At 42.3% G+C, this 24,441-nt stretch overlaps 2 protein-coding genes across 2 annotated transcripts; both read left to right on the top strand.

Annotated features, from left to right (window-relative positions):
- Window positions 1-9,910: 9,910 nt before the first annotated feature.
- Window positions 9,911-14,122, top strand: LOC106720180 (inorganic pyrophosphatase). Its single transcript, XM_014514765.2, has 5 exons — window positions 9,911-10,118; window positions 11,924-12,528; window positions 12,601-12,659; window positions 13,086-13,195; window positions 13,822-14,122. Exons 1-5 carry the CDS (start codon window positions 9,932-9,934, stop codon window positions 13,851-13,853), a joined length of 993 nt encoding a protein of 330 aa, XP_014370251.1. The 5' UTR covers window positions 9,911-9,931; the 3' UTR covers window positions 13,854-14,122.
- Window positions 14,123-15,589: 1,467 nt separating this feature from the next.
- On the top strand, window positions 15,590-23,844 carry LOC106720076 (proteoglycan Cow). Its single transcript, XM_045679102.1, has 11 exons — window positions 15,590-15,741; window positions 17,001-17,055; window positions 17,147-17,249; window positions 17,355-17,486; window positions 17,585-17,819; window positions 19,696-20,069; window positions 20,241-20,433; window positions 20,514-20,646; window positions 20,728-20,910; window positions 23,460-23,600; window positions 23,718-23,844. Exons 1-11 carry the CDS (start codon window positions 15,646-15,648, stop codon window positions 23,783-23,785), a joined length of 1,713 nt encoding a protein of 570 aa, XP_045535058.1. The 5' UTR covers window positions 15,590-15,645; the 3' UTR covers window positions 23,786-23,844.
- Window positions 23,845-24,441: the final 597 nt, after the last annotated feature.

Genomic DNA, 24,441 nt, shown 5'->3' with positions numbered 1-24,441 from the left:
GGGGGGGACACGAAGTTATGCGAGATTCTCTCCCCTAGTGGGAGCATACCCGCTAAACCACCTCTGTTCCTCCTGCGCATTTGGTGACGGGGCTACGGGCACGCTTTCGCACTCCTCCGCGGCCCCGTCTGCGCTAGCCGCCGAAGCGGCTCCACCACTGGGGTGGGTGAACCCACCATCCATCCTTTAGGGGAGGCGCGCCGGAACGATACGCGCCATCCTCCTTGCCCTTCGAAGCGGGTGACAGGTCCCCCCGAACCTGCCACCACGGGGCTATGGAAGCCGGAGAGACGAGGTTTTACCCCCGCCTCCCCAGCCACCATCGGCGGGTCCGATGTCGGGCCCCGCCGTTGACCCTACGGGCCGCGGAGGGGCTGGGTATGCCAGTACCCCTCCGCGGCCCCACCATACACATCCGGCCACGAGGGCTGCAGGGGGCAGGATAAACCAGTACCCACCCGCACCCCCCGCGGCCCCACCTCCTGGCATGCTCCGAAGCGGACCCCACAGTCCGCCTCTGGCAGCCTCCTCCGGGTGGGTCGGCCCTGCACGCTAGACCAGCCCAGTCCGGCCCAAGACAGCCGGTCCTGCACGCTAGGCCGACCCTGGTTCCTCTTAGCTTCACCGTGGGAGGCAGCCACGGTTACTAGAGCCCCACCGCCACGACAAGGCGGGAACCGTTGGTGGGGAACCTAACCTAACCTAACCTAACCTAACCTACCACCCCGCCCGCCCGCCCACCTACTAACCTACCACCCCGCCCGCCCGCCCACCTACTAACCTACCACCCCGCCCGCCCGCCCACCTACTAACCTACCACCCCGCCCGCCCGCCCACCTACTAACCTACCACCCCGCCCGCCCGCCCACCTACTAACCTACCACCCCGCCCGCCCGCCCACCTACTAACCTACCACCCCGCCCGCCCGCCCACCTACTAACCTACCACCCCAATTCTTCGGCGGAAAAGTCTATATCGCATTCTCCAAAGGCAGCTCGCCCCCTATTGTAAACAATTTAAACTGAGACCAAAGTATATTTATTTATATATCTACCGACAGATGGTGCTAGGGACTTAGCATTTACTAAATGTATTCCAATTCCAACTTCAGACGCACACGACCACTTGACATAACATAACATAATGCCCATGTCACCTGTATGGTGTTAACACTGCACAATTTTTTTTTTTTTTTTTTTTTTTTTTTTTTTTTTTTATCCGAATCATTGGCGTGGCGACGCTTGTCACCAAGCTATGCTGAGGTACACATATATATAATATGTATATACTATATTATTATTCATTCATTCCTTTCTTCCTTCATTCATTCATTCAGTCCTTCATTTATTCATTCATTCCTTCATTCATTCATTCATTCCTTCCTTCATTCATTCATTCATTCCTTCATTCATTCCTTCCTTCATTCATTCCTTCATTCATTCATTCATTCCTGCCTTCTTTCATTCATTCATTCATTCCTTCCTTCTTTCATTCATTCATTCATTCATTCCTTCATTCATTCATTCCTTCCTTCCTTCATTCATTCATTCATTCCTTCATGAATTAATTCATTCATTCATTAATTCCTTCCTTCATTCTTTCATTCATTCATTCATTCGTCATTTATTTATTTAGTTATAAAATTTAATAGCTATAGCTAGCTGTCGCCCGCGATTCCGTCCGCGCGCAGTAAAAAAAAAAAAAAAAAAAAAAAAAAAAAAAAAAAAAAAAAAAAAAATGATGGGTTATGCACAAATAAACGGTTGATGCACTTGAGTTAATTAGATTTATTAAGCAAGAACAAAAAATACATGAGCTAGCCACAGTTACCAAAAAAGGAAGAGAAGGTTACAGTGTTGCAAGTATTTTTATTAAAATATTGCATAGACATTGTTGACACATAATAATTGCCAGTTGCAAGTCACAAATCATAAATGTCAAACACGAATATTTTATTGTTTGTTTACATTTCTAACACTGGCCCTTAAACTTAACAATAAAATGAAAAAGTGTAAATTACTGGCCCTCAATCCTAATATCCATACAAACAAGAGGATCTAAATTATATACTGTGACAAACAATAGCCATACATTGAGTGAAAACAAATATGACACAAACTTATATCAACAAACCAAACATGTTTTCTGTTATGTATTGAAAAAGAAAAATTACATTTTAAAAGAACTTTACAACCATTACACTGTGCAGAATATGAGAAAATCAACACTTGGTTACATAAACGGAATTACAACAATATGAATAGGTACATAAATAACTCAATTTAAATAGATATTAAATTGAAACATAACCTTATCCAAAAGGAACATGAAACACATTTATGTACTTCTTCAAAAGTTACACAATACATAGACTCAAATCTTTAACAAAATTATCATGTTTCTCTTTAGTCAGAGGTTTAGTTAATACATCTGCGACCATCAAGTTTGTTGACAAGTATTTAACTTCTATTAAATTTTTACTAATAATATCTCTAATGAAATGATGTCTTACATCTATGTGCTTAGTTCTACTGTGATACATAGAATTAACAGTCAGTTTTTGTGCCGACTGATTATCATTATACAAGCAAACTTTTACATCTTTATCTAACACTTCTTTTATGAAATTACGAACAAATAATGCTTCTTTGGATGCATCAGATAAAGCCATATACTCAGCCTCCGTGCTGGAAAGGGCAACCGTTTTCTGTTTCCTGCTTTCCCATGAAATAGGAGATTTACCGATCATGAAAACAAAACCAGTGTATGACCTGCGATCTACTTCATCCCCAGCCCAGTCAGCATCAACATAGGCTGTGACATTTAAACCTCCTTTCTGAAACACTAAACAATAATTTAAAGTACCTTTCAGATAGCGTAGGACACGTTTTGCAGCTTTCCAGTGACTTTCCGAATAAGATTCATTGAATTGACTGAGTACACTTACTGCATGAGCAATGTCAGGCCTACTGCACACCGCCACATACATAAGACAACCAACAAGATTCCTATAATAATACTTATCATCCTTTTTATCACATTTTTGAAGTTTCAAACCTGTTTCCATGGGAGTTTTTGATGGTTTACAATCAGTCATCTGAAATTTTTCTAAAACTTTTAATATGTAACTAGATTGATCAAGAGTAATTTTATCTTTACTTTTACAAACTCTCATGCCTAAAATGTGATGAACAGGACCAAGATCTCTCATTTCAAACTCACTCATTAATTCTGTTTTTACTTTATTCTTTAAAGTTGAATTTTTGGTAGAAAATAACAAGATATCGTCAACATACAAAGCAATAATTAACATTTCACTTTCTGTTTTCTTGAAATAAACACAGGGCTCTGAGGATGTTTTTCTGAAAAACAATTTCTTTAATAAGACCTCATTAATCCTATCATACCACATTTTAGATGCCTGTTTCAGCCCGTAGATGGCTTTGTTTAATTTATAAACCATTTGTTCTTTCCCTTTTACTTTAAAATTGTCCGGCTGTTCCATATAAACATTTTCCTCAAGATTACCATTTAAAAATGCAGTTTTCACATCTAGATGATCAATGCTCATATCATATTCTGCAGCAACAGCAAGTAGAGTTCTAATGGTGGAATGCCTCACTACTGGAGAGAATGTTTCCTCATAGTCTACTCCATATTTTTGAGTGTACCCTTTTGCTACAAGTCGAGCCTTGTATTTTAATAATTCCCCATTAAGCCCAGTCTTTCTTTTAAAAACCCACCTACACTTTATAGGTTTTTGACTTATAGGCCTTTCTACAAGTGTCCAACATTTATTTTTATTAAAAGATTCATACTCATCTGACATGGCTTTTCTCCAGTCAGCTGCCTCGGGACTGGATAGTGCTTCATCTGCAGTCTCTGGTTCATCATTGCTGCATAATTTCTTCACCAACAATGCAGAATGTTGCAATGTTTCAGTGTCTTCGTATGAAGTGTCTGTAGATAACTCCTCCAAGGTAGATTCACCTGGCAGATATGAGGGATCATCGGGAATATTTGACTCACATGAGTCATCTTGACTGTCCGAGTCATCAACTGTAATTGTGCTAATTCTGTTTCTTATCGTCTGGTCATCAGATGTCTCAGCAATCACAGTAGATGGCTCTGACGGTCTATTCGACAGCATTTGTTGTTCATTTTCATCCATTGATTGGGGAAAATGAACCACATCTACATCAACCTCAACATCACTATTGGGGTTATTAAATGAGACTATATTTAAATTATCATCATGTGACCTATACATATCCTTGTAAAAACGATTTTCCAAGAATAACACATCTCTAGCTTTAATATACTTGAATGAATTTGAAGGATCCAGCAGCCTGTAACCCTTCGTATTTTCACAGTAGCCGACAAAAATATATGGTTTAGATTTTGATTCTAACTTATTTTTGCGGTTATGTGAAACAGCATAACATAAACAACCAAAAATTCTTAAATGGCTTACGTTCACCTTTTTATTACTCCATTTCTCATCAGGGACGAGTCCAGCTACAGCCTTGGTTGGTGTTCTGTTCTTCAAGTATACAGCAGTGTTGACTGCCTCTGCCCAGAATTTGTTATCCAGCCCAGCATCGCGTAACATGCATCTTGTCTTCTCTACAATAGTCCTGTTAGCTCTTTCTGCCACACCATTTTGCTGTGGAGAATGTGGAACTGTTGTGTGATGCTTAATACCATCCTCTTTCAGGAACTTCTCTAATTTGGAATTAACAAATTCACCACCATTATCACTCCTAAGAATTTTTATTTTATGGTTAGTTTCCTTTTCAACCAACGCTTTAAAATCTCTGAAATGATAAAAAACCTCATCTTTTGTCTTTAGAAAATACACAAATGTTTTCCTAGTGTAATCGTCTATAAAAGTGAGAAAATATTTTGCTCCACCAAAAGAAGTACACGGCATAGGACCACACAAGTCTGTGTGTATCAGACCTAAGATTTCAGTAGCCCTACTATAAGACCTTTTAGGAAAAGATTGCCTAACCTGCTTACCTTCAATACAAGTTAAACAAGGAACGAAGCTATCAGAATTATATTTGATACCTGCGACCATACCTTTATTTAATAGTGCCATACTTCTTGAATTTAAGTGACCCAACCGTCTATGCCATGTTTCCTGGGATGCTTCCTTATTTACTACATCATTCTGAGACTCTGATGTATGTACCTGATTATCTACAGTACTACAAAAAACAATATTATCACCCATTTCCTTACACAGAGACTGAACAATGACATCAAGTTGATACATGCCATTAATCAACGATGCAGTTGCCAAAACTTCATCATTATCAAATATTAAACATTTATTTTCATCAAAGACTACTTTATAACCTTTAGCGACTAAGGTGCTTACAGATAGTAAATTAGTTGTAAGATTAGGTACATGGTACACATTTTTAATTGTTCTAACACAATCTTTTAAATTTACTTTGACATTACCTTGACCTGACGCCCACAATTTCTCACCATTTGCAACAGTTACTTGTGATTGTTTGCTATTAACTAAATCAAACATAATACCTTTGTTGTTGCACATGTGAACCGTTGCACCACTGTCCACATACCATACATCACTCTGGATACATGCTGACAGTGCGGTCAACAGAGTTTTGTCATCCTTCTCCACCTTGTCCTTTGTCCCCGCTTTCTGGTCATCTTTGTTTTTCTTCTTCTTAGAATATTTTTTGCAATCTTTAATGAAATGTCCAGGCTTATTGCATCTGAAGCACTTGGGTAGCTTCTTGTTAGCTGTGGCCAAAGCCGTTACTTCCTCAGTCTTGTGGCCACGCCGCTCATACTCTTGTAGTAACTTGGCCTTAACATCATCGCTGCTCAACTTGGTACTTGAGTTCTCGAGGGCCATTATCAAGGGATCATAATCATCTGGTAGTCCACTTAGCATAACAATGGCCAAGAATTCATCGTCGAGTGGCTCTCCAATGTCTGTCAATTGTTGCGATAAATCCGTAAGTTTCAGTATGTAACCGTCCATACTGTCACTTCCACTGTATTTAGTGTTAAACAGTGATCGCATCAGGCCCAGCCTGCGAGATAAACCTTTACTCTCGTAGGTTTTGCTCAAGTTCGTCCACGCCTCTTTTGCATCTTTTGCGTTTCTTACGTGTGCAAACGCAGTAGAATTTACCGTTAAACTTATTCTGGCTAAAGCTTTGAGTGACTTTTTTGCATAGTCCGGGGCCTTTGAGTCTGCTTCTCCTTCGACGTATTCCCATAAGTCCTCTTGTATGAGAATCATTTTCATCAGAAATTTCCACGTTGAGTAATTTTCTGCTCCACGCAATTTCTCAATTGGTGTAGAAGTTACGCCGGCCGACATCATGGACGCCGCCAACACACAAAGCAATGGCGATCGGCGTTAACACAATTGCGTCACTCACGCAATATGTTTTATTGCACCAAAATATGTATTTAATCACGATGACTTTTTGCCCTGGGCCCATAACCTGATGGGTTATGCACAAATAAACGGTTGATGCACTTGAGTTAATTAGATTTATTAAGCAAGAACAAAAAATACATGAGCTAGCCACAGTTACCAAAAAAGGAAGAGAAGGTTACAGTGTTGCAAGTATTTTTATTAAAATATTGCATAGACATTGTTGACACATAATAATTGCCAGTTGCAAGTCACAAATCATAAATGTCAAACACGAATATTTTATTGTTTGTTTACATTTCTAACAAAAAAAGGTATAAATTAAATTATAATAAAGCAAATTTTAATTAAGATTAAATAATATTACAATAATACACAACAGTGTTGCCACCTGTTACAAACAGGAGTAATCACGTGAACATAAAGAACAAAACTGGAAAGACAGTGTCGACACCAAGCGGCATTATAACTAACTACATGGAAAAAAAAAAAACATAATTTAAATAGAAATAGCAGATAAATTAGAATATTACAATTTTGAATCAGTATATATGAAATTTAAGTAGAATTAAATTAAATTTTACCATAATTATTAAGCAAATCAAACGAAATTGTAAAATAAGTGAAAAAAAAGAAAAAAAAAGTGTCGCCATCTAGTGACGAAAATAACTAAACTGCGACAAACATGGTGGACGAAGGAAAAAGTTGAAACTGTCATCTGTGTAAACTGTTATAAGTAAATATCCAAAAGTTAAGAAATTATAATCTTCTCACCTACAGTCATTTAGTACTGTTACTTATTATAAAACATATTAAAATAAACTAAAAGTAATATAGAATATAATATTATAAGGAATAAATAAGTTATAAAAAGAACAAATAAAAATTAACACACAACAATTAGGATTAGGATAGAAAATAGTTCGGAACTTCATATATCTAAACAAACACAATTGTAATCTGAAACTGTATAATTAACAAAAACTTATTGAAAAATAATTCTGAAAATATTTAAAAAAAAAAATTGAGTTAGATCACTTCTCGGAGGGCCTATTTTAACTGCTGTTTTGTTAATCTTGAACTTGAACTCACGATCCAAAGTTCGAATTATTGTTGACTTGTAAATTTTAAGTTTTGAAGATAATAGCAGAAACTTTAAATTTGATTTTAACTTTAGTTGAGTTTTTATCTATATCATTTCCTAACAGTTTTTTTTTTTTTTTTAATTCAACATGGAAGAATTTCGAAGAAAGGTTATGAAATTCTGATATACTAGTAAATCTAAAAAAAAAAAAAAAACGTCTTCCGTCAACTCCGTCAAAGACAAAAAATTGTCATCAAGAACTTGTCGGCCTATACCTAAGATAAAGAATAGACTAGATATGACACGCGCGTGCACTCGTAAGGGACAGATAGAGAGTACTATAGACTATACCTGTATATATGTGAAAGGATTGGGGTTACCAGTTATTTGTTTTGTCCCGAAAATGAATACTTACGATGTAATTTCATATATACCAATTTATATATTACCAATTAAATTGTAATTATAAATGTAATAAATATAAAAAAAAACAATGCGTAATTTTTGTTTATGTGACCAAGATTAGGTAAACAGATTTTTGGTAATACCTAGTCAGGTCATAAATTCTGTCACATGTTTAATATAAAATAATTGAAACAAGTTTATTCATTATGTGACCAAAATGAACTTAACAAAACATAGATTCTTATGACACTAAAGTTTATTCAAAATGACCTCCGTGATTTTGAATACAGGCCTTCAAACTGCGCGGCCAGTCGTCTATCGCAGCACGAACGAGGTCCATGTCAATATCGGCGGCTGTCTTAATCAAGGATGTCTTGAGTGACTCCAAATTGGGATGAGGCTTTGAGCACGCCTTTTCCTCCAAGTGTTACCATATCATGTAATCTAACGGATTCAAATCTGGACTGGAGGAGGGCCAGTCTTAGTGCCGGATGAAGTCGATTTCACGCACCGCCAACCAGTCTTGTGTGCTCTTCGCTCTATGAGCTGGCGCCGAATCTTGTTCGAATACCAAGTGCCTGTTATTGAACATGGTATGAGAAACAGGTTCCACGAGGTTCGTCAGGACTGTATTTTGATACACAACTGCATTCGTTTTTACACCTTTCTCACAAAAATGTACCACTGTTAAGCCCCAATAAGAAACTCCCAACTATGCCATGAGCGAGGATGGAAAATGATCTCGTTGGACACGCGGAATACGGTTGCTCGCATCTTTACTACTGTGTGCGTACACCTTATCATTTTTTTTGTTGTAGCTCTCTTCTACAGTAAATTTTTTTTATCCGAAAAAAAAAAAAGAATTTCCCGATATTTTTTTCCCGCATACCGCTTCAACAAAAGGCGGCATCTCTTCAGTCTCAGGTCCATTAGACGAGCATTCAAACGATGTCCTGTTTTTCTTCGATATGCACGAAGCCCTAAGTCTTCATAAAAAGCTACAGAAAAACATACCAATATTAAAGTCAATTTTAAATTACTCCGTATATCATTACAGTGAACACTACATGTAAAACTACTTAATATTTAACTATTTTGATTATACTTTCTAAGAAATTAAGTAACCGATTTCGATAAAATTTACATGGGACAAATTAAAAAATATACTCTTTAAAATCAACGGGATAAGAAAGTATCAAATATTTAAAAAACACAGCATATACCAGAATTAAAAACTCCTCCTTTTGAAATCTGTTGAAAATAGTATAAAAAATGGAATTGTTTCATTTATATACATTATACATACTATACTTTATTTTCCCTAAATTCAGGATAATTTTTACAACAAGATGGTGGTATTATTTTAACGGGTAATAACCAACCAATTTGAAAAGAAGTTTAATATGGCCGCTTGTTTCCCAGATCTACAGTATAATATTTGACACAAATGACATCTGCGTTTGGGCGCATAATGTTCGAAAAATACTGTTTTATTTTAGCTGTTTTTACACGTATTTTAACATATTAGTTATTACAAAGACTGTAAAGAACAACTTGTTTGTATTTTCTTCCTTATTTTGTATGAATACATGTGAATAGGTGCGTAGTTTCAGTACTTACGAGTGAAAGGTTATGTTTTTCTCTTTTCGCTCACTACGGCTTTTACAACCAACAATACAGCAGTATACCGTGTTTTATACACTTGATCCTACTAAAACTGTAATACCAAATTTTTTTTTGCACAATTACAGCAACAAAATACTCATGATTTTCGAAAAATAGCTCGAATGTGAAACGTTGTGTGGCTCAACCTGAATTGTCCCAAACAAACCAAAGCCTGGTACGCAGAAAAGGACAGAAGATAGTTATCACTGTCTTTGTCACGTCACAGAAATTGGGTATAACTGTATCTCTCTCACTCACGGTATTATTATTACCGTGTCCAGTCCAGTTTATACTTGGTCCTAGACCTATACTCTTTGCCCCATGCCCATGCAATTGTCAGTTGTAAAATGTCATTAACACGGGTTGTGATCAGTTCGTGTGTGTCGGCGGCAAGGCTGGGTTTCACTGCTAGTGGTTATTGCAGTCGGAGGTTAACCAGTACTTCTGTTGTTTTTAATCAAAAACTCCGTAACGAGATGTTTATCGCCGAAGAAAGAGGATCACCTTACGCACCCGACTATAGGGTTTTTTTTAGTAAGTTAACGTTTTTTACATTTTTAGATTGCTCACGGATTGCCTTTTACTTCCGTGTCTGAAAAATTGACTAATATGACGTGTAGATCTAGCGGTGACCTTAAACTTTCTTATCAGTTTACATTGGACAATTCGAAAGTCCACTTCTTCTGAGCTCGATCCCATACCATTCGGCTTTTTATTTTATTTTTAACTTAATTAAATTTAACTACGAATTCTTATTCGAAAAATATCTCAATTTCAAATTTGTGCCCATGAATTCTAAACCTGAATCTTAAAATACTCCTTTGTTTGTGGAGATGTATGAATTTACAATGAAATTTGGGAAATTCATCATAGGAATCACAGTGTGATTATCACACTGATCATACCATACATGCCGGGAACAATTAAAGCAGCCGTTGAAGTGTTGGGCGATGTGCAGGTTGCATGTAAAAAATGATATGTTTTTATAAAGCAAATGAATTCAGCTCTCAAAAAGTAACTAATGTATGTCATACTTATTTTAACTCACTAATTCTTTAATCAGTTCTGGTTTTGAGTATGTTAAGTACACAAATGTGACTTGACTTGTACTTATTTATATTGTTGTACAAGAGGTACCTCTTCTGTAATTGTCCCATATGTTATCATTAATTGATGGGCACTTATGAATTTTTTTTTTAAATTTAGAGCCACAAGCTGGAATAGGACTGTAGTCAAGAAATACTTTGTAAATATATATAAACTCCTGTCAGAAATGAGAAATAGTTCAGTGCAGCTGCTAAGTACTTTAAATATTGTTAATCCAAAGGTGAAAAAGTTTGATTTTTGTGTAAATAGTATCTAGATGGTGTAATACTCATATCTCCGCTCTCGTTAAAAATTATTTAATTAATTTTGGTCATTTTGTTACTGCTTTTTTTTTTTTACTAACTACTTTATTGAACCTTTACTATACCAAGTATAACTGAATAGAACATTATTATTATATTTTATATTCATTTATGAACAACATGATGACTGCAGAGGCAGAGGCAGGAACTTCTTCACTATGTGTACACAACATGATGACTGCAGAGGCAGAGGCAGAGGCAGGAACTTCTTCACTATGTGTACGGTTTCTAAAATAACACCACCTTTTGTATCAGGCCCTTAATACAACTGTTTAGCGGAAGCTTCTTAAGATGTTGGTTGAAACTCTTCACATCAATCCATTTGCCGATACAACTATTGGAATAATGGTAGTTGATTTCATACGCCACATGGTGGTGATCTTGTGAGTCAAGTCTTATTATTAATTATTAATATTTGTTGTGTTGTCTGCTGACTGATATGTTTTTAATATTTTAGTATGAAATTACTCTGCCATATTAAAGTTAACACCTTGGGGATAGAAAAATTTGTTTTTATTTAATAATAATAATGTTCTGTCAGTTTATAAGAATTTTTAATAGTATAGTTGCAGTATTGATACATTTTTATTTAGAGACACAAATTCAAATTAATAATAATATAATGTCTGAGATAGTAGAATCTTCTGATGTCATTGCATTGCATTACATTAAAAGAAAAATCTACAAAATTTCTTGAAAATCATAAAGCACTCATTGTACTTGTTATTACAATTCTACTCCCTACCAACTCGCCCTTGTTTCCACTAAATGAAAATTCTGACTCGGTGAGCTCACAAATAATTTCTGGAATGAATTGGAACGAAATACTTCAGATGTTGCATCAATTTCGCCGCTGACATTGCTAAGGCACACCTGTATTTTAAATTGTTAACTGCTAATTAATGTATGTGGTGGTTTGTCGTGCGGCAGGGGATGAGAGCGGGCCCGTGTCGCCGCTGCACGACATCCCGCTGTGGGCGGACCGCGCGCGCCGCCTGGCACACATGGTGGTCGAGGTGCCGCGCTGGACCAACGCCAAGATGGAGATCAGCCTCGGCGAGACTCTCAATCCCATCAAGCAGGACGTAAAGAAAGGCGCGCTGCGCTACGTCAGCAACGTGTTCCCTCACCACGGCTACATCTGGAACTACGGCGCGCTGCCTCAGACGTGGGAGGACCCGCGCCACGTGGACCCCGGCACTGGAGCGCGCGGCGACAACGACCCCATCGACGTGATCGAGATAGGGTCCCGCGTGGCGCAGCGCGGCGACGTGCTCACCGTCAAGATACTGGGCGCGCTGGCGCTCATCGACGAAGGCGAGACCGATTGGAAACTGATCGCGATAGACTCGCGCGACCCCGACGCCGAGCGACTGAGCGACGTCGCCGACCTAGAGAAGGTGCGGCCCGGTCTGCTGCGCGCCACTCTCGAGTGGTTCCGCCTCTACAAGGTGCCCGACGGCAAGCCGGTCAACGTGTTCGCTTTCGACGGCGAGGCAAAGGACGCCGCCTTCGCGCACCGCGTCATCGACGAGGTGAGTGTCCGCCGCGAGCGACCCGCGCCCTAGCCACTGTTTGCTGATCCGCGCTCCGGTTGTCTGTTGCAGGTGCACGAGTTCTGGCGCGCACTGGTCAGCGGCGAGGCGGAGGCCGGCGACATTTGCAAGTTAGTACTTTACAAATTATTCGGTTCAAAATGCTCAACCGTCGCGCCGGCACAGTTCGACTACTTTGCCGAGACCGATTGATATGTTGGTTCTTTTGAGGCTTAACCATAAAGAGCCGAAGAAATGCTATTTATTGTCAGAGCAAAAAGACCCGTATGGCACAAATTTAAAGGTATAAAGGCCAAACGGCTATTCGTGACTTGTACGGTGGTGGGGAAGTCATTTATAATGCCCAAAAAAAATTGTGAGTTGAGCAAAAATATGCATGTTTGTGCTCGATCGCGTGTCGTGCACCGAGCGCTCCCAGAGTGCCAGAGACCGCGCAGTCATCGCGCACTGACTGCGCACTGACTGCGCACTGACTGCGCACTGACTGCGCACTGACCGCGCAGTGTCTCAGAGCTCAGCGGCGTTGTGTTGTGCAGGAGCAACGTGAGCGTGGCGGGCAGCGCGCACCGCGTGACGCGCGACCAGGCCGCCGCCGCGCTTGCTGCCGCGCCGCCGCCCGCGCAGCCGCAGGCCTTGCCCGACACCGGTACGTGACCCCCCCCCCCACCCCCCCGCACCTAGCCCTCATCTCGCCCTCATCTCGCCCACATCTCGCCCTCATCTCGCCCACATCTCGCCCTCATCTCGCCCTCATCTCGCCCACATCTCGCCCTCATCTCGCCCACATCTCGCCCTCATCTCGCCCACATCTCGCCCACATCTCGCCCTCATCTCGCCCTCATCTCGCCCACATCTCGCCCTCATCTCGCCCACATCTCGCCCTCATCTCGCCCACATCTCGCCCACATCTCGCCCTCATCTCGCCCTCATCTCGCCCACATCTCGCCCACATCTCGCCCACATCTCTCCCTCATCTCGCCCAAACCTCGCCGGCAACACCCGACCTGTTCAAACTCTATGGCGGCTCTTGCTTAGCTGCGAATGAAAACAAGTCTCCATGAACTTTGGATGGCAGCTACACTTCTATGAATATGTTTTGGTCCGCGGTGTCTTGCCGCCGCCGCCGCCGCCGCCGCCGCCGCCGCCGCCGCCGCCGCCGCCGCCGCCGCCGCCGCCGCCGCCGCTCACATAACGCTCTAATGACTTAAAATGTTTGAAAGATTTTTTTGTCGATATCCGATAACACTAACACATAATTTTCCGTCGTTGCAGTGGACAAGTGGCACTACATATCCAATCTGTGAGTACCGCAGCGACTGCGCCGCGACTGCGCCGCGACTACGCCGCGACTACGCCGCGACTACGCCGCGTGGTAGCCGCAACTGCGACATGACATTCTTCTTATCCCAATTTATTTATCTAATGCGCTTTAATAGATAAAAGTTATCATTTATTATATCAGTAATAATGATATATAAAAGGTATTTTGGTAGGTTTCAAGATAAAAGGTACAAAAAGTGATTCGCGAAAAAAAATCATCAACAGCGCTGTGGGTTTATTGTAATAATATATATTTATATATATATATATATACGTATAAGGATATTGTAAAAAAATAGCTTAAGGATCATGAGTAAATTGTGTGAGATTATATAAAAATTGTATTTTTTATAGTCCCCTTTATTGATTTAAGCAGTAATTAATTCTTAAAAAAATCATTTCCTTTCGAATAAATAGGTTTTCTATCGATGTTTATCACCAATTTTTATTATTTGAAGTACCAAAACTTTGAGATGTATGTACCTACCAAGTGAATATTGCTAAATGCTCGAAATAAGACAAGATCACAAGATTTCACCTCAAGGTCAACCACCAAAAAGATTAAAATATTGAAACGCTCTGTTGAGGTAAGAACAAACAAAAATATTAAACAATGAAAAGTCGTCAATGGTCATGCAGCGGCTCAATATAGCCGTCAACTTCGCCGCCAAAACATCCATATACGGAATTATTATCTTAGTTTTTTCAAGAACAACAGTTTAGCAGAAACGACAATTTATGTCTGTAAACCTTTTTCAGCAGTGGAAACTCAAGGCGAGTCGAACGATTCTCTTTTACAGCAATCGCGCATTGTAAATATTTATTGTGTGTAAATGTAAACGTTAACTGAAAGCACTTGTCGTAAGTACTGTACACTTATGTACGGCACACTTCGGGTCGAGCAGCGCAGTGTGGGGGGCGGGCGGGGCGGGGCGGGGGCGGGAGGCTGTGCGGGGAAGGTACAGAATCGACCGCGCGCGGGAAGGTGGCGGGAAGGTGGCGGGGCGGCGCGGGGGCTCACTGCGACACAACATGCGCCGCGGCGGCGGTACCGCCCGCCGTCCGCCTCGCGCAAAGTAAACTGATTTAATATATGTTAATACATACAATGATATACTTTTCATTTTGTTTAGATTCAAGCATTGCTCATATTGCGAGTCTTAGAGTTACGATTCCTTAAACAGATGCCGTTGGTCAGGCAGAGCTCAGGCCGCCCAGTTACAAGCAGAAATGTTACATTCAATAATATCGCATGTGACTGCTCACTCGCAGGCGCTTCACCTGCTAGCTTCGGTGAGGTAATATACTGGTACTAGGTAGCTACTAAAATATAATACTATAGTATATACTAACTAGCAGGCAGTACGTATTAAATATACGTATTAATAGACGCGACAACACAGGGACAGGGGTAACCTACGTTCTTAGATAAATTTATGTCTCCTAATGTGTATCTATTGATGTATCCTCTAAGCACGTTATTAGTTAATACAAGTTAAAGTTCCAGCGTTGTAGGTTGTAGGCATGCGTTATTGAATTTTATGCCTTTAATTGTCCTTTGAATTCTATTATCAAGGCAGATACAGAATAATACCCAGTGTGAGGTGTGGTGTGTCGCGTCGTCGCGGTTGTTTTGTCCGGGATCGAGGGGACAGGCTGCGCGGCGCCGGTGCGGGGCGCTGGAGCGGGGCGCGGCGAGGCGCGGCAGTAGTGCGGCGGCCGGAGTCCCGAGCGGTCGCGTGTCCCTGAGCGGTGTGGGCGCGTGCAGCCGTAGAAATGCGGGGCGCGTGGGCGATTGCGGCGGCGGCCGTGTTGGCGCTGGCGGCCTGCGAGCGACGCACCGACACCGACTTCGAGTTCGAGGATGCTCCGGTAGGCGCCGCTCGTCTCCAACGACTCAACGACGTCTATAAATCTCGCCGTTTCAAAGGCTTCTGTTGTACTCCCCACGTCCCCGCTGGGCCCTAGTCGGTTTTCACTGTTACCTTACATCTGTACCCATGTTGCCTTTGTCACAGATCAATTTGTAAATTATTGTAAAAGTTTAAACAAAGAAGAGAACATAGATGGCCCTGTGTCCCTAGCACCTACGCAATGTTACGATGCGTTATAAGACTATAGAAAAAATGTATACTATCAAGAAATGTTATACAATACAACTTACTCTCGAGAGCGATGAAATCGAGTCATACAAACCAAATGAACAATAACTTTTAAAAAATATTTTTTGTATTATTGATAGCTGACATATCTTGCCATCTACCTATAAATACATAATACAAATAAATCTGAAAATAACATCAAAACATGTTCTTAATGTTGATGACCATTTTTGCACCGGTTTGAAAACTACTTCAATTCAAATATTTGTTTATGGCTCCCCCTTGGCGGATTGGTCCTGCCTCGAGTGTTTATGGTTTTATTCTAGTTTGGGAGGAGACTGGCAACAATACTCTGCTTATGGAAAAGCATCTCGTGAGCTGGTTCAATAGTTTTAAACTATATAGCACTTATTAGGAATCATCACATCAAACTGAAAGTATCAAATTTGAAGTAGTGGCTCAAGCTGTTTATCTATTGGAACAAGGCCAGAGTCAACGAGTGGTAGCTGGTCTGAGAAGTTAATGGTGATACCAGGGGACTGGTAGCAATAGCTGATGGGGATGAATCAAATCCAGTGGGAGAAAGTGCACATCAAAAAGGGATGACCAATAGAGCGACAGTACTTTGCTTGTAAATCAGGCATACTGGAACGCCACAGAGTACAGGAGGGTCAGTTAGCCGAATACAATATTGACAAACATATGACATCCTTCAGGCCATCGGCCTTTTTTGGCCAAATCCGTATCACTATCCTATGCACCAGCCGGTTCCTGGTATCGTTGGTAACTAGACATGTAGCAGACTAACTCATGATAGTAAGGATTTAGGAAATATACTTGTACCATTCACTTTAAAAGTGGTAACTTGGAGAAATAGTTTTATCAATTTGACATTTTCTTAACCCCGTATTTCTAAAAGTTTTGTCGTTTGAGATATTTTGAATAATTTAATAGTAATATTATATCTATATAGTTACTTGGTTTCAGTTATCTGTATTGATCAACTGCATACTGTGTACTATATTTCAGGATGTGCAGACGGTGCGTTCGCGACGCCCGCGCCGATACATCTACGACCCGCAAAGTAAGTGCTGCCCTCATCGTCGCCCCGCTCGCAGTCGGCTGGCGAGCGGCACGGAGACGAGGGCGGCGGCAGTGACGAGCTCGTGTTGCAGGTCCTCTGTGTCACGAGCTGGTGTGCAAGAAACGCGAGGTGTGCCTGCTGCGCGATGCTTTCACCGCGCAATGCGCCTCCAAGAAGGACGTGCTGCGGAGAGGGTGAGCGTGGACGGAGACATCGCACGTTTCTGGGCGTTTACAAACAATTTCTAGCGAAAAGCGGACGATAGATGTCTTAAATAATATAATCCGTCATGCATTTAGAGACACGATAGTGGCGGCTCGACGCGAGCGCATCGACGGCGAAGATGACGTGTTCTACGAGGAGGAAGCCGGGCCCGAGCCGGAGGGTGCGCCCTCGCATGTCTCCCGCCGCCCCGACCGGCCGCCGGAACGGTGAGTGTCTCCCGTCGACTTCGTAGTCAAATGGACGCGGAAGCGCGACGCTTTCACAATCAGAGTAGACTGCAGTCAGACGTGGACTTAATTTTCAGGTGTGTAGGGTGCGGCGCGGAGGCGGAGGCGGAGGCGGGGGAGGGCGCGCAGTTCGTGTGCGGCTCCGATAACCGCACGTACTCGTCACTGTGCCGGCTCGACCTGCACAACTGCGTGCGGCGCGCGGCCGTGCGGCTGGCGTGCCGCGGCTTCTGCCCGTGTCGCGCGCCGCCCGCGCCCACAGCGCCCACCGCACCCGCCGCACCCGCCGCACCCGCCGCACGCTCCCACCAGGTCATAATGAGCCTTAGAGTTTTTTCTGACACCCAACAGTCAATGTATTTTTGAAGCTACGAATTCCTAATTTGATTTTTCTGTTTTTCTTGATTTATATTATTAAACCGTGTTTTTGCTACCGGATTTTGTAGTTACATTTTTGCTTGTATGTGCATTCGAATAAAACATAAAATTGTAAATCTAGATGCAAGTCTCAAGATGCATTCGTCGAGTTATTGCAAAAACTAGTGCTTTGTAAGTGCTCTAAAAGGGTAGTCAAAGCTCGGGCCGAGAGCAGCATTCCGTCTGCCATTACGATCCGACAACAATGACGACTTGAACTCTGCTCGGTCAACGACTTAAGTTGAGAGAAAAGTAAATGCTCGAGTTTAGGTGAAATACTCCAACGTCGCGTATGTGCGCTTAACAATGACATCGAGCTGCGCCGTCCGAGTGTCGAGACAAAAATGTTCCAGAGCCGCTCTAATAAAAAGTATCATGGTTAGATTTTCTGAAACGCTTTTCAACGGAAATAATCGTTTATTTTTTTATGTGGAAGGAGTCGCAGACTTCATCCCTTCTGCAGGTTTAATGCCATTTATACACATCGGCCGAGGTTTGCTGAGTGAACTCGAATACTAACGTACATATAGATAGTACATTTACATCATATGCTATCGCTCGGCGTCACTCGCGCCATACCTGTATAGAGCTCATTTGGCGTAACTTGTGATGACTCGCCGGCGCTGGCGACCGCTTACCTCACTTCGGTGCGGTGTCGGTTTTTCTGCACAAACCAAAGGTTCAATTCACGCGATGGTCAGTCAGTAGAAATTAATCACTTATCTACTTTGTCCTCTTGAATAGATTTAGCCAACGTATAAAAGTAGCCCTTGACTTGTATTAATTCTGCCTACACTCGCGTATCCTCCACTCGGCAAGCCGCGGCTGACGTGTATCGCCGGCATAATGAAATTCTATGTTGCAGCACGAGGTCGGAGGCGGGGCGGAAGCGGCGCGGCGCGGCGCTAGAGGTGTGTGTGTGGCGCCCACACCACACTACACTACACACTACACCATACAACACTTCACACTACACTACACCACACTACACCATACAACACTTCACACTACACTACACCACACTACACCATACAACACTTCACACTACACTACACCACACTACACCAATTCACACTAAGTCACTATCTGTTCTTGATTTGCCATCAATTTACAATATGGCTGGCTAGTGAGATTACAAACAAAGGACGTTTAATAATATGACGGCGGCAAATTATATATATTTATAGTATAAATAATACTCATATTTATCATCAGGGCGAAGAGAAACTTCTACTTTCCCGCAATGTTTACACTTTACTAATAAATTGTTACTTTTTTATATTTCGGCTTTGGCACAGAATTTTAATTTTTTTTAAAAAAAATTGAAGATTTTATTTCACTATATTTTTACCTTATACAGTTCTAAAGCCATCAGTTAGAAAATTATAAAACTAATAAGATATGTATAATAGCCCATATTAATGAAATTACATATGGATATAATATATTTAAAATTATATTTTACAAATTATGACAAGGCAGAAAGCTTCACGACCCCTCCCAAAGCACTGCTTTTGTTAGTGATTTAGATTTGTATGTACCTAAATACACGGTTATTTTTTAATTACAAAAAAATATAGACATATATGTAATCTGTTGCCGATACGACATATAACATATATTAACAAATAAAAAATGCAAATCAATATCGAAAAACTATCCAAAAAGTATTAATCGATTGCAATAAATATTGTCAATGTGCGTGCGCACACAAAGATAGCGCTTATTTATAATTGTTTCTGTAAATTGTACTCCAAGTGCACTCACACAGCTCACACAGCTCACACAGCTCGCACAGCTCACACAGCTCACACAGCTCACACAGCTCACACAGCTCACACAGCTCACACAGCTCACACAGCTCACACAGCTCACACAGCTCACACAGCTCACACAGCTCACACAGCTCACACAGCTCACACAGCTCACACAGCTCACACAGCTCACACAGCTCACACAGCTCGCACAGCTCGCACAGCTCGCACAGCTCGCACAGCTCGCACAGCTCGCACAGCTCGCACAGCTCGCACAGCTCGCACAGCTCACACAGCTCGCACAGCTCGCACAGCTCGCACAGCTCGCACAGCTCACACAGCTCACACAGCTCACACAGCTCACACAGCTCGCACAGCTCACACAGCTCTGGTCGACACATTTTCATTAATAAAATGACTCGTAGTATTCAATACCGAAAAATTAAACCTAACTGACTTATATTCAAAGCGGCTCAGTTCGGGCGCCGGAGAGCTTCAATGTTGATGAAAATTATCAATTAAATTGAAACGTGGCCAACTCTAAGACCCGGCCGCTGCGCAGTTTCCATAAATGTTCGTTGCGAGTATTTCTTACACCGCCTTTCCCTTGCATGTCTGCGGTGCGGGTGCGGTGCGGGTGCGGTGCGGTGCGGGTGCGGGTGTGTGGTGTGTCAGGGCCCGCGGGCTGCGAGCTGGACCGGATGGCGGACCGGCTGCTGGACTGGTTCTCCGTGCTGATGGAGCAGGCGGGCGCCGCGGGCGAGGCGGGCGGTGCTGCAGCGCGCGGTTAGTGCGGGCGGCCGGTGCGGGGGCGCGGGGGTGGGTGGCGCGAGAGGAGGCGAGGTCTAACGAGAGCGCTCGTGTCGCAGGGTTCCCGCGGGACTGTAAGCCGGAGGTGCGCTGGATGTTCGCGCACCTGGACGCGGCGGGCGACGGGCTGCTGTCGCGCGAGGACCTGTACGCGCTGCGTGAGTACCGGGCGGCTGCGGGAGGTCGCAGGAGAGCGCTCCGCTGCGAGCTACATGTCTCACGAATGCGGCGTGCTGCAGGTCACGACGAGCGCGAGCGCTGCTTGCGGCCGTTCCTGGCGGCGTGTGGTCGCGGCGGCCGACGTGGCGGCGGGCGGGGCGGGGCGCGGGGCGGGCTGACGCGCGCGGCGTGGTGCGGGTGTCTGCGCCGCGCCGCACGTCCCTGCGCCGCGCTCGCTCGGGCGCATCCCAACCCCAGCCCGGGTGAGTGCGCCCACTATTAGTGTGAGATTGGACCGGAGCTAGAAACGCGCCAGTGGAAACCGTCGTGGGCCGACTGTATGTCGTGCCGTGTGCCGACTGTATGTCGTGCCGTGTGCCGACTGTATGTCGTGCCGTGTGCCGACTGTATGTCGTGCCGTGTGCCGACTGTATGTCGTGCCGTGTGCCGACTGTATGTCGTGCCGTGTGCCGACTGTATGTCGTGCCGTGTGCCGACTGTATGTCGTGCCGTGTGCCGACTGTATGTCGTGCCGTGTGCCGACTGTATGTCGTGCCGTGTGCCGACTGTATGTCGTGCCGTGGGCCGAGTGTTCAAAACCTGCCTAAATGCACAGATACCCGAGATTTAGGCGTTCACTATGACAGCAATTTGCTCTTCAATATGCAGGTTGATGCTATTGCCAAAAAAGCCTCCAAGTCATGCGACTCGCTAAATGTTTCAAAATACTCTACTGTACATACGTCAGAAGCCAGCTAGAGTATGCGTAGCGAGTATGAATTCCCCATTACCATAAACATATTGACAGGTTAGAAAATATTCAGAAACGATTCATTAAGTTCCTTTGCTTTCACCAAAGATTTCCTTATCACTCTAAAGACTTCATACTTCTTTGTAAAAAAATTCATTTATGACCGCTTATTAACCGTCGTGAGATTTCCGATTTTATTTTCATTCACAAAATAATAAAAAAAATTATTATATAATTGACTATCCGGAATTACTATCCAAAATCAAGTTTAGTGTACGTAGCAAATCCCGTCGGTACAATCCCATCATAAGCGTACCGTATGCGTCAACCAATTACAGACGGAATACGTGTGTGGTGATTGCGAGCACTGTTTTTAAATAACTCGAGCAGTGGTTGTATTTTTAATTACTTTTATGAATATATTTCCTGTGCTGACTGACAAATTAGTTTAGCCAATGTTATATGTGTAGACTTGCAATTAGTTGTATGCAGAGCTGGGCATTAACTCGTTAATCCGTTAATCGTTAATTAACGACGTTAACATTTTGCTTAACGGATTAACTTTTAAGTTAACTTCAAAAAGTGTTAACGCTTTTGTTAACTTCCGTTAAACACAACTTCCGTTAATAAAAGTCCGTTAATCGTTAAATTAGAAACTTGGAGACGTGCTGTCATTTTGTTTAAATTACGTGCCACGCCACGCTCGTAAGTTCAACTATGTTGAGCGACTGTCGGCGACTCGAGTGGTGAACGAAAGAGTTGATAATTGATATATCAACGCTGGAAAGCATAAACACTGTAACCCTTGAAATCGCGAATATGTTTTTCACACGTTAATAATTTCAACCATTATCAAACGATAATGATTTTATTATAGGTTAGCACAAACATTGCTAAATACCGCATGCTTGTAGGCGTATCAGCTCACGAGTTATCATTTTTTGGCTCTCCTGTAAAGTCCATTCTTTCGGGGTTACAGCGTTTACGCTTTCCAGCGTCGATATGTGAAGTTCGCGTGCAAGTGGCATGCATCAGAGCGTCCGGGAAAGACGTGACCAACAGGACAAAATCAAAAGAAGGTTTGAAATAGTATATTTCATTACGATTATATAAAATCATGAGTATGTAATAGCCCACATTTCGAACGCTCTTCGTCCCTGCAATACGCCACTTTTTGAGCAGCTGTATTAAAACACTTTTTTACTCGTGCTTTTTCTTTAGCTTTTCTAAACTCGTCTTTCCCAACTGTCAAAACCACTTAGTTTTTACAAAAAAAAATCATTGAAGTTTTTATGATTCATGCAAATATTTCTAAAAAGAAGCTCCTAATTTGTTACAATATCAGATTTAATGATTTGATTCAATGAATTAGGTTAGTTTTCATTTTATTTCATCTCATTAAATTTCATTTTCATTTCATATCAATAAAAATAATCTACTGAATGGTTGTTTGGGCATAGTTCCCTTTGCCTACCCAGAATGGGCGAAGAAAACAAAAAATTCTCTGTTTGTATTCTTTTACGGTTGGCGCCATTTTCCAAACATTTTAGTTAGTTGAGTTTATTGTGTTTTTATTATTCTATTAAATTGTTTAATTTTTTCGCAACTGTATCAAAGATAGTTGTTTATTACACGTGCGAAACTGACATTACAACTTGTTCCAACTGTCAACCCTGTCGGCTCGGGTAGACATTTGTTGGAACTCTGCAATGACAGGCTTTCCGCACTCGTAATGAAATATACTATAATGCATTCATACTTGTCTCTAATACTAATGTGTACCTTCTATAAATGTATAGTCAAATTACTATTTTAAACAAGTGTCGCCACATAAGTGTGAAATTAGTATGTATATTTTTAGTATGGTTAACTGTTAACGAATAACTTTAACTTGCGTTAAATTTTCGAGAATTTAACGCTTTAATGATTAACGAAGTTAATTTTTTAATTAACGAATTAACGAAGTTAACTTTTCGATTAACTGTGCCCACCTGTGGTTGTATGTTAACTATATTGTTTATGATATAGTTACTTTCTATCTGTAAGTGTATGTTGTGTCAGGGGCGTACATCCCGGCGTGCGACGCGCGCGGGTTCTACCGAGCGCGGCAGTGTCACGGCGCGCTGGGCGTGTGCTGGTGCGTGGACGCGCACGGCGTGGAGCGGCCCGCCTCGCGCACCAAGGGCCGGCCCGCCTGTCCCGGTGCGTCTCCGCTCTGACCGCTCGGAGTGACACCGACATCGTAACAGTTCAACGATGTTGGTCTCACAAGCCGACGTCGCCGCTCCGGTGAGGAGCTGACGAGTGTTTCTGTTGCAGAGGAAGACGCGGGGCCCGCCGACGACGAGGACGAGGCGGGCAGCGGCGACAACGAGCTGCGCTTCTAGACCCGCCTCCCCTTCTCCTTCCCCTCCCTCCCCCTCCCTCGACATGATATCTATCATATTGTAACGTTAGGTTCGGTGCAATATGTCCCTGACAACTATTTCAAACCGAGTCGTTTATTACGCAATATTATAAATCGAATACGCCTAAAGACTGGCCTAATTAATTATTTTGTGATCACATCTCATCTCGCCGTCTTTACAAAATATCGCACATATTGTTTAAAATTAAAAAAAAACTGACGACAATGACTTTATCGCGGCGTGAAACAAACCGTACTTCGACCATGATACCTGCAAACAAATAAGGGGCCATTCATTAATTATTTTATAAGGATGAATTTGGCGACTCCCGCCATAGGCTGGTCTAGAACTATTAGTCCTAGAGACACTTTGACGACTTATGTCCATACGCTGACCATTCTGCAACACTCTGCTCACTCTCACACTGAGTGGCCCCGAAGATGAATTTAAAATCCTTGATGGTTTAGAAACTGTTAAAGCAAGTGTAGAAATGTAACAAATTGCTAAATAGTGTTTTTTTAATATTATCATTTATTTTGAGAATTTTGTAGAGAGCTTTGCTATCTGTAATGTCAGATGTGGCAGGTGGTAGGTGGCGAGGGGCAACGTATATCGAAATGTTCCTCCACTACAAG

This window comes from Papilio machaon, chromosome 8 (genome assembly GCF_912999745.1).
Source record: "Papilio machaon chromosome 8, ilPapMach1.1, whole genome shotgun sequence".
Taxonomy (NCBI): domain Eukaryota; kingdom Metazoa; phylum Arthropoda; class Insecta; order Lepidoptera; family Papilionidae; genus Papilio; species Papilio machaon.
This window is presented reverse-complemented; position numbering and strand designations above follow the sequence as displayed.